This window comes from Physeter macrocephalus, chromosome 17 (assembly GCF_002837175.3).
Source record: "Physeter macrocephalus isolate SW-GA chromosome 17, ASM283717v5, whole genome shotgun sequence".
NCBI classification, from domain to species: Eukaryota; Metazoa; Chordata; class Mammalia; order Artiodactyla; family Physeteridae; genus Physeter; species Physeter macrocephalus.
The window spans coordinates 3,805,086-3,815,495 of record NC_041230.1 but is presented as its reverse complement, the minus strand read 5'-3'; the positions used below and the strand labels follow the sequence as shown (position 1 = coordinate 3,815,495).

The 10,410-nt window shown below is 62.6% G+C and overlaps 1 protein-coding gene across 1 annotated transcript; it reads left to right on the top strand.

The window, feature by feature from the left end:
• Positions 1-1,615: 1,615 nt before the first annotated feature.
• Positions 1,616-10,377, top strand: ZNF444 (zinc finger protein 444). The gene is made up of 3 exons (XM_024117020.3): positions 1,616-1,944; positions 6,462-6,546; positions 8,007-10,377. Exons 1-3 carry the CDS (start codon positions 1,633-1,635, stop codon positions 8,588-8,590), a joined length of 981 nt encoding a protein of 326 aa, XP_023972788.1. The 5' UTR covers positions 1,616-1,632; the 3' UTR covers positions 8,591-10,377.
• The last annotated feature ends 33 nt before the right edge of the window (positions 10,378-10,410 follow it).

The following is a 10,410-nucleotide window of genomic DNA, read 5'->3' as shown; positions in this document are numbered from 1 at the left end:
TACAGCAAGGTGAGTCCATTATACATACACATATAACCACTCTTTTTCAGATTCTAGTCCCATATAGGTCATTACAGAGTATTGAGTGGAGTTCCCTGTGCTATACAGTAGGTTCTTATTAGTTGTCTATTCCATATATAGTAGTGTGTATATGTCAGTCCCAATTTATCCACCCCCAGCAAATGACACTTATTTTATTTATTTAAAATAACACTTTTAAAATGAAAAATAACCATGGTTCCCCAAATGAAAAGCTAGAAACATGGCTTCATTTTTTGGCACATCTCAGTGTCTGACTTGAACAGCTGGCTGCTCCCATCTGCCTCTGCTCTCAGCCTTTGGCCTCTGGAAGGGCCCAGCATACACTCAGGAGAGAATGACAGCGAAAGAGGCTGGTAACCTGTGTTAGGAAAATAGTTCTGACCTCGAGGTACCCCCGGAAGGATCTTGGGGATCCCGGGGGTCCCCAGGCCATTCGAGGACCCCAGTTCTAGGCTGGGTTTCTTAGGGGCTGGGTCCTTCTCTGCTGGGGGGCCGTCCTGTGCACTGTAGGGTCCTTAGCAGCATCCCCAGCCTCCACCCACCGGATGCCAGCAGCACCGCTCCCCCATCCCCATCCAACGAGACCTTTCTAGATGCCTCCCCGGGGTAACGTCCCCCCTGGTCGAGAGCCACTGCTCTGCGTCACCCTCACGACTGAAGCCACTGCACGTCTGTTTCCTCCTTCGGGAAGGGGAAGAGGGAGTGGAGGGCACACGGCTTCCTGGGGGCACCGGGGCGCAGGTCTTACAAAAGGAGAATGGGGAGAACGGATAAGGGGGGGCCTTTGCAGTCTCTCGCGTTTCCCAGTACCCAGACGTGACTGGGGGCCCCTGAGCGTCGTGGCCTGCTGGGCGGCCGTGACAACACCACCGACCAGGCGGCTTCAACAACAGACATTTATTCCTCGCAGTTCTGGAGGTTGGGCGTCCGGGATCGGGTGCAGCCAGACTTGGTGTCTGGTGAGGGCCTCTTCCCGGCTTGCAGACGGCTGCTTCCTGCTGTGTCCTCACACTCAGGGGAGACAGATCTCCTCTTCCTACGAGGACATTAGTCCTGTAGGAGCCCGGTCTGATGACCTCATTTAGTCTTCATTTCCTCCTAAAAGCCCCATCTCCAAATACATTTGGGGTTAGAGCTTCCACATATGAACCTGGCGGGGAGTACGGACGGATATAGTTCTGTCCACACTGGCTAGTAAGGAAGAGATTGGGGAGGCTTTGGAGCAAGCACCCTAGGGTGTCTGCCTCGGGGACGTGGGTTGGGACGTAACCAGGCATCGATGGTGGTGATGATAACTCACATCTTCCCGAGCGTGTGCTACGTGCCGGGATCCGCTCTAAGTTCTCAGTGCGCGGGGAGGCTGCGGCGGGAGAGGGAGCACAGGGAGGCCGCACGAGGCCGGCGAGCGGCGCCGCCGCCGCTCCTGTGTGGGCGTCTGCGGCGCGCACGCACGCACGCGCGCACGCACGCACGGAGCGTGGTTTTCGACCCCGTGCCCACCGCAGAGGCGGGGGCTTCCGGGGGATGGACGGAGTTGGGCTCTCACCGCTGCCCTTCTCCCCCGACAGGCGCTGCCGTCCCGCCGGCCCCATGGAGGCCCCGGCCGCCCAGCCTGTGAAGCAGGAGTGCCGGGCCGCCGAGGGCCTGACCCTGGACTCGCCGTGGCACCGCTTCCGCCACTTCCACCTGGGCGACGCCCCGGGCCCCCGCGAGGCTCTGGGCCTGCTGCGCGCCTTGTGCCGGGACTGGCTGCGGCCCGAGGTGCACACCAAGGAGCAGATGCTGGAGCTACTGGTGCTGGAGCAGTTCCTGAGCGCCCTGCCCGCTGACCTCCAGGCCTGGGTGTGCAGCCGGCGGCCCCAGAGCGGGGAGGAGGCCGTGGCCCTGCTGGAGGAGCTCTGGGTGAGCGGGGGCGGCTGGCGGGAGGGGCCTGCACCGCCGCGTCCCCCCACCCCGGGCCTGCCGTCTGCCCTCCCCAGGGCCGGGGTCCTCAGCTCCACACTGAGACAAACAACAGGCTCCATGGGACCCTGAGGTCCAGGGTGTGGTCGAGTCGGGTGGGAAAGTCAGGCCAGCGAGGACGTTTAGAGGAACTGTACACAAGCCCACCCTCCTGATGCTCGGTGCAAGTGCGGGGTACCCGGGAGCACCCTCAGGTCTGATAGCTCAGTGGAAGGACTCAGAGCTCCCCGACAGCGTCCCGCGCACGGCTGTGGCTCTTCACCGCGGAAGGACACAGATTAAATCAGCCGAGGAGGGGGCAGTAGGGCAGGGTCCAGGAGGGTGCCTCCCAGGGGATTCGTGGGCGGTGCCGACTCCTGGCGACAACGTGTGCAAGACACAGGGAGCATCGCCAACCAGGGTGCTCCCCGCGCCTCCGCGCCTGGAGGTGTTTGGGCTCCAGCCCCCGCGAAAGGCTGAGCGGGTACCGTATGGCCCAGAGCCTCCGCATGAATTATGTGGTTGGAATGTCCAGCATGGCCCAAGGCCCCTGGCAGGCAGGACGTGCTGAGCGAGGGCTCAGCGGTCCTCTCCCAGCAGGTGAGGGCAAAGGCCAGACCTCTTTCTGGGTAAGGTCAGCCCTTGGCTGCACCCCAGGGGTCAGCGGACTGCAGCCTGAGGGCCAGATCTGCCAGCCTCTGGGGCTGTGGTGTGACACAGCCTCACGGGGGCACGGCCTCGCCGTCCACTCGTGTGTCGCCTGTGGCCTCTTTCTCCCCAGGGCAGAGCTGAGCGGTCGCGACAGGGACCAGAGGGCCTGCAGAGCCGGAAACCTTTGCCCTCTGGCCCTTTCAGGGAAAAGCCTGGGCACTGGCAGGTACCAGGTGATTCGCGTGTGCAGAGTTCGGGGGTCCCAGGACCACCCCCGGGTTTAGTCATTCATGGGAAGTACTCAGAGCTCGAGGAAAGCTGCTGTTCATCACAGTGAAAGGACACAGATTAAAATCGGCCGAGGGAGGAGGCGGATGGGGCAGGGAGACCCTCACGGAGCTTCCTCGCCCCAGGTCACGTGGACAGCATGAGTATTGCCAACCAGGGGGGCTCCCCAGCCTCTGTAGACATGGCTTCCCATTCGGGGAGGCTGACCTTAATCTCAGGTCCGTCTGGGGGTCAAGCCGATAGAGCAGGGCCAAACCTCCCCCAGATCGCACTATCAGCATGGCCTGCCTGTCCCCATGCAGTCCTGAGGGGTGGGCAGTGGAGGCTATCATCCTCTCCATTTCAGAGATGAAGGTATGAGGCTCAGAGAAGTCGAGTGACTTGCCCAAGGTCACACAGCCAGTTGGTGGGGGTGAGAGGGACAGAACCCATGTGCTGTGGCCCGAGATCCCTGCCTCTGTCCCCTGCTGGGTGCTAACACCTGGCCCATCATCTTCCTGGGGATGGGGCTCAGCCTTGGCACAGTCCAGCATCCTGTGCCTGTGACCCGGAACCAGAGAGCCCGCAGGCCGCCCTCCCGCCCCCCCCGAGCAGTATAAAGTTCCCAGGCTGGTGTGCCTGGGAATCGCAGGGTGGCCGGGCAGTTCAGCTGCCCAGGCTCCACGCCGGGGCGAGCCGGCCCGCGTCCCGCTCCCACCCTGCCTGCACGCCGGCAGGCGTCACCTGGGGTTACCGGGCCTCACTGAGGCCAGGGAGCTGGGAGCTCGGCGTCCACCAGTCTGAGTGGGGGCTCCAGGTGAGACCATGTGCTGCCCACCTCCCCCCCCCACAACTGACCCCCGCGTGGGAAGTAACTCGCTCGCGCCCCCCAAGCAGGTCTGTGGCTGGAGGCGCCCAGGACCCAGGTGGCCCCGTGCCAGCCCCGCCCCACACCTTGGCACGCCCTTGTCTTGACCCTCTTCCTCGAGGAACATGTCCTGAGCCATTGGAGCAAAGGCAGATGGTCGGACACCTCCATCTCTCTGTCCGTTTACTGGCTCGGTGTCCATTGAGGGCTGCGGTGAGAGACTCCGGGGGTCGGGACCCTCTGAGGTGGTGGGGATGTAAAATGGTGCAGCCGCAGTGGGGAGCAGTCTGGCAGTTCCTCGGGTTGAACGTGGAGCGGCCACGTGGGCCAGCAGCCCCAGTCCTGCGTGTGAACCCAGAGAAGTGAAAACACATCCACACGTACCTCACATGCGATACGACCTGAGCGGTAGCAAGTCGGCGTCACTCGTAACAGCCAAAAAGTGAAAACAGCCCTCACATCCACTGGCTGGTGAGTGGATCAACAGAACGTGGCCTGTTCACGCAGCAGGACACCACTCAGCCATAGAGGAGTGAAGCCCTGACGTGCTACACCGTGGGCGAACATCAAAACCACGAGGAAAACATGAAAGAAGCCGGTCGCAAGGACTTTTCGTTGCATGATTCCGTTGCCGTGAGATTCACAGAAGAGGCAGGTCCATAGAGGCGGGGAGCAGATTAGTGGTTCCCGGAGGCTGGCGGGGAGGAAGTGGGGAGTGACTGCTGATAGGGACGGGGTGCGGGGGCTGGGGGTGATGAAAATATTCTCGAATCCATTGTGGTAATGGTTGCACAATGGAACGTACCAAAAACCGGGGAATTGCAATTTAGGTGGGTGAATTCTCGCGCGTATGAGTCATGTCGCGATAAAGCTGCTAGTTATAAAACGATTGGCGCCAGGGTCAGCACAGAAGTGGGACAGGCCAGTCCCTGCCCTCCTGGAGCGTGCGAGCCCGGGCAGCTCCACTGGGAGGTCTACCAGGCCTTTCGTGGGGAAAATGACTCCATACCAACCCTTCCTGACATCTGAAGAGGAAGGAGCATCCCAGCTCATTTTACAGGGCCGGCGTTTTCCTGGTACCAAAACCAAGGAAAGACAACTGTAGGCCTTCCTCCTTAATCTCAAAATAATGATGTTGAGTGAAAGAAACTAGACGACCCCCGCCCCCCCGAAGAAGTACTGATTTACTGTATGGCTCTGTGAACATAAAGTCCTAGAAGACAGAGACCGTTGTATCGTGCCGGGAAGCACATCAGTGGTTGCCCTGCTGGAGGGAAGTGGGCAGGTTACGGGTGTGCCCAGGGAAGCTTGCAGGGCCACGTGTGTGTTCTGGGGCTTCGTGAGCACATACGCACGTGGAACTCCTCGGGTCGTGTGCCGTGAACCATGTGCATTCACTGTACGTGCGTCACGCTTCGATGAAGCTGCTGCGAGTGCAGTGTGGAGGGCACCAGGATGGGGGCGCCCTTGAACCTGCGGGAGGTGGCAGAGCTGGCGCTTGGCCAGGGCCTGCAGGGCGTGGAGGAGGGCAGGCCGGGCACGGGTGGGACTGGGGCTCCAGGCAGAGGGAAGAGCGCGTGCAGAAGCGTGGGGCTCTGAGCGCCTGCCGTGCCCGGGACACCATCGGCCATTTGCTGTTGCCTGGGCTTGGAGGTGCAGGCGGGGCCCCGGGCAGGGGTGGGAGCTGAGCGCGTGGCAGCAACCAGGCCACAGCAGACGCGAGGGATGACGGGGCAGCACCTGCGTTGATGTAACACCCTGAGCCACACTAGTCTGCTGAAGTAGCAAGGTGACCGTGCGGATTCTCCTGCCACCACCGGACAAGGTGGGCACTTAGGGATCCCTAACGATGAGCTTTCATTAAAGGCCCTGGAAGCTTCCTGCCATCTGCTCGCCAGCTGGTAGAACTGTCGGCATCGCTGGTCTTCAGCCTAACAGCTGCTTGGGTCCAAAAGCATTGAAACAAGTGAAATGTAAGAAGGGGGGTTGGGTGCCTGTAACCCCTGACAGCTCTTGCTCCTCAGCACCGGGAGAATCCTGCTCTTTTCCTGGAGGCATGGGCTCGAGGAACAATGAGAAAGAGTATAAAGGAACCAGAAGTAGTGTGAAGCTTGTTTTTAAACCACTGGTCTTCTGGCTGGTGCCATGCTGCTCGGAGTTGTCCGCCGGTCGAGCTGGGAAAAGTGCCGTTCTCAACTTCCTTTATTTTTTGCTGAGTTAAAAGTAGCTTCTCTGTTTTCCTTCTGCATTTTGTCGAGGAGTTTGCAAAAGGCATTAAAAAGCTAAAATAAGATTCAAAGCAGGTGCATCAGTTATCTGCTGTGTAACAAATCGCCCCAAACTTAGTGGCTCAGAACAGTAAACATTTATCATCTCAGGCAGCTTCTGTGGGTCAGGAGTTTGGGGCAGTGCTGGCTCAAGGTCTCTCACGAGGTTGCAGTGAAGACCGGCTTGGGCTCTCCTCACCTGGAGGCTGGCCCAGGGCTGGAGGCTCTGATTCTGAGGCGGCTCCCTCACGCGGTGGTCAGCTGGAGGCCTCCGTCCTCGCCACGTGGGCCTCTCCGTGGGGTGGCCGAGCATCCTCCAGCTCGGCAGCCGGCTTCCCCCAGAGCGAGCCGTAGGACTGAGAGGGAGAGAAGTAGAGGCTGTGGCTCGGGTTGCTCAGGTGGGGTTGTGGTATCTCTGGTTTCAGGGACCAGCAATGAGGGCACCTCGGGATGCGGCAGAAGGCTCCGGGGTCGGCGTGGGAAAGGAAGACAGTGGGGTGACGCCCTCAGGTGAGCAGCTCACCCCTTCCCCACAGCGCTCCCAGCCCCGGGGGACCCTCTCCTGTCCGTCCTTTCTTTGTCCAGTGAACATCCCTGCTGTGAGCCAGGCCCCGTGCTGGCACCAGGGCGGGAGCTGAATCAGACACGCCGTGCCCTCGGGGGGGGGGGTCAGACAGGACAGCGAGCGCCAGTGATGCACCAGGCGTGCTCCCGCCAGCTCGCCAGAATCCCGCGTCCGCCCTTGAGGTACCCGGCATCATCAGCTGCCTTTTGCAGCTGCAGGAACCCAGGCACAGAGGAGAAATAACTCACCCAGGTTCGGGTGCCGGCCCAGCCAGGGTTGCGCCCCGGCAGCCTGCCCGCAGAGCCTCTGCGCCCCAGTTCTTCGCGGGGCGAGACGTCCTGCAGTCATGCTCCTCCTGACCCAGGCGCGGTGCAGGACTCTTCTCGGTGGCCAGCCTGGCGCCGATGCCCGGGCCGGGAGCTGGGGAAGGTGCTGGCTCCCCCCCGACCACAGGCATTAGGGTGAGGAAGGGAGAATCAGATTGAATCTCGTCAAAGCAGGGAATAGACCCGGGAGGCGAAACCCGAGGCTGCCCACCAGAGGCAGAAAGGTGACTCTGGTAGCCGGCGTGGACTCAGGCGCCTGGAGACCCGGTGGGGGAGGGTGGCGCTCACCTTGTGCCAGGGCTGTGGCTGGAGAGGACGGAGGAGCTGGGGATCACCTCTGAGGCCACGTGTAGAGGTGGCAGGATGGGGGCCCTTCTCATGACACCATCAGGACCTGTAGAGCCCGGGTCGGGGGGGGGGGTGCCTGTGGCCCTCCAGAGGCGGGTGGGTCGGAGAGGGAGCAGCGCTGGGACGGTGACTGGCAACCCGAGGCAGTGCCCTCTTGTGTCCCTCAACGGGGACCACAGTGGGGGTGGAATGAGACGGCACACCAACGTGCCCGGCACCGTGCCCGGCACAGAGGGAGAGACTAACAGGTTTTTATCACACCCGTCCTAGTGTGACACTTAAAGGTTGCTTATCTCCTTGGGATTCCATAGAGCAGTTTGGAAGCCTGAGGAAAGGAAGTGTGTGGTTCCTCCACCCACCCGACTTATCCATCCCCACTTGCCCACCCGTGCACCCACGCGTCCATCCATCACCCAGTCCATCCACTCCAACATCCGTCTACACACTCTCATTTATCACTGACCTACCTATCGATTTCCTCCTCCCGTCCATCCACCCATCCATTCGTTTATCGGGCACTTACTCTGCACCAGGCTCTGTGCGGTACGGGCACCCGGGGATGAATCAGACGATGGTGGACAACGCTCTTCCCTCCCGGAGGGCTCCCCGGCGTTAAGCGTTCCCCTCCTGCCCCGGGACCACCCCTCTAACCAGGACACGGGTCGTCCTCGCGGCCTGCCCTTGCCCGGCTGTGCCCTGCGCCCGCCCTGACTCTGCGCCTTTGCCTGCAGGAGACGCGGCCCCCGGGGCTGAGGAACTGGCGACGGGGGACGCGCAGGCCGCGCGCCCTTACAAGCAGGAGCCGGGCAGCCCCCAGCCAGCGCCACCGCCCCCACCGGCGCCCGGCCTGCCCGCCTTCCTGGCGGCCCCGGGCTCCGCGTCCTGCCCCGAGTGCGGCAAGGCCTCGCTGAAGCCGGCGCACCTGCTGCGCCATCGGCAGAGCCACTCGGGCGAGAAGCCGCACGCCTGCCCCGAGTGCGGCAAGGCCTTCCGGCGCAAGGAGCACCTGCGGCGCCACCGCGGCACGCACCCCGGCGGCCCGGGGCCGGCCCTGCGCCCGCTGCCTGCGCGCGAGAAGCCGCACGCCTGCTGCGAGTGCGGCAAGACCTTCTACTGGCGCGAGCACCTGGTGCGCCACCGCAAGACGCACTCGGGCGCGCGGCCGTTCGCTTGCTGGGAGTGCGGCAAGGGCTTCGGGCGCCGCGAGCACGTGCTGCGCCACCAGCGCATCCACGGGCGCGCGGCGGGCGCGGGCGGGGCGGCGGCGCCGGGCCCCGAAGGCGGGGGTCCCTTCCCGCCCTGGCCGCTGGGGTAGCCCCCGCCCCGCCGTGCAACCCCTCCCGTCCCTCACTGGCTCCTCTGCCCCCTGTCTCTCTCCTCCACCGGCCCCTCCTTTGTCCGAACCTCCTGGTGCCCTAGAGCTCTCTGTTCCTTCCCAAGTCTCACTTTATGTCCCAAACCTCACTCCTGTTCGGATCTCACGCCGTCCTCGTCCTCACAGTCGCTCCCACCCGTAGAAGGAGACTCCACAGTCCTTCCCTCTCCTGGTTGGGGGCCGGGCTGTCCAGGAGCCTAGAAGAGGAGCGCAGGGCAGGAGCGGCAGGCGGGACCCCTGGTCTAGAGGAGGCTGGAGGAAGGGGACTGCGTCTTGTCACCAGGAGACACCCCCCAGGGCGGAGTGGGGGACGGCTCCGACAGGACAGACCTGGGTTCTGGCAGGGGGCTCCCTGGTCTGGCTTGTCTCTCTGCGAGCCAGAAGGCGTGGGATGGACAGAGATGCCTGCCCGTGGGAAGCGCGTCAGAGACAGTTCACCAGCATCTGGAGAGTAATAAAGCCACTGATAAGTTGTGCAGACCCCGAGTGCCCTGCGTTCTGTCCTGGGGGCCGCCCTCCGCAAGCTGCCCAGGATGGGAGGGGCATTGTGAGCCCCACCTCAGACCCTCCCTGCTGGCAGGGCCCTGGGAGCCTGGGCCCAGGGGGCTGGTTCCTTGTCCTTGAGCCTAGAGATGAGCTGAACCCCGTGAGAGGTGAGAGAGATGAGTTCTCGCGGGGGTCTGCACTGTGGGGGAAATGCAGGCACACGCCGCCTTGTGGCGCCCACTCACTGCCCCAGGAGCCGGTCTCCCTCCTTCCACCTCACACAGGCCGGACTCAGCCCAGCACCCAACGGCTTGGCTTGGAGTCTTGGCCTTAACAGCTCCCAGGCTTCATGATGTCAGGCCCCTGAGAAGGGGCCCATTCTGGAAACTAAGTGAGGGAATGACTGCCAACGCTTGCACTGCCGGGCCAGCAGAAGCAGTGAGTGTCACACCTGGTGACGGGCCGTGCCTTCCTCCAAGGCTCGCACGGCGGCCGGGGTCGAGGTGGGAAGGAGAAGCCGGGAGGCTGAGATGGAACAGAGAGACCCTCTGCACGGCGGTAGGAAGCAGGTGCCCTGCTGCTGCCGGCGCAGGCGGGCGCAGGCAGAACCAGCTGGCAGGACTCCAGATTCTGTAGCGTGTCAGCATCGTCCGTGGTGGACTCACGCCCTGGCCCCCACCCCACCCCCATAAACTGCCGTGCTCGGCCACACACACGAGCGCGTGTGGAGCCCTGTGCCTCGCAAGGCTGTTCGGACGTCCACCCTGGGAGAGGGGGAGGAGGAGGTGCGCGCACACTGTTCAGGAAGAGTCGTCCAAAACCCGGAAAAGGGGTGAGAATTCAGCTGTGCGACCTTATCAGATCATGCTAGAGTGTTAAGACAACAACAACAAAACCCCGAGTTTCCTGTAACTCCTTGCAGATGAAACTGTGTCGGGCTAACAGTTGTTTGGAGAGGGCTTGGTTCACCACTCCTGTCAAGTCAGAGGTTAACCCGAGCACAGCGAGGTGGGTGCGGGGACCGGGTTTATTCTGTCTGGCAGACAGAGCAGCCGGGTGTGGCGGCTGACAGCCTGGTGCCGCATGAACCAGTTTTGTTTTTGTTTTTTTTTTTTTTTGCGGTACGCGGGCCTCTCACTGCCGCGGCCTCTCCCGTTGCGGAGCACAGGCTCCGGACGCGCAGGCGCAGCGGCCACGGCTCACGGGCCCAGCCGCTCTGCGGCACGTGGGATCTTCCCGGACCGGGGCTCGAACCCGTGTCCCCTGCATCGGCA

Excerpts from the sequence above, each read along its gene's own strand:
- ZNF444 (XM_024117020.3), top strand. The coding sequence starts at position 1,633 with ATGGAGGCCCCGGCCGCCCAGCCTGTGAAGCAGGAGTGCCGGGCCGCC. Across the intron at positions 1,945-6,461 it reads CCCTGCTGGAGGAGCTCTGG|GGACCAGCAATGAGGGCACC; the intron begins GTGAGCGGGGGC and ends CTCTGGTTTCAG. Across the intron at positions 6,547-8,006 it reads CAGTGGGGTGACGCCCTCAG|GAGACGCGGCCCCCGGGGCT; the intron begins GTGAGCAGCTCA and ends CTTTGCCTGCAG.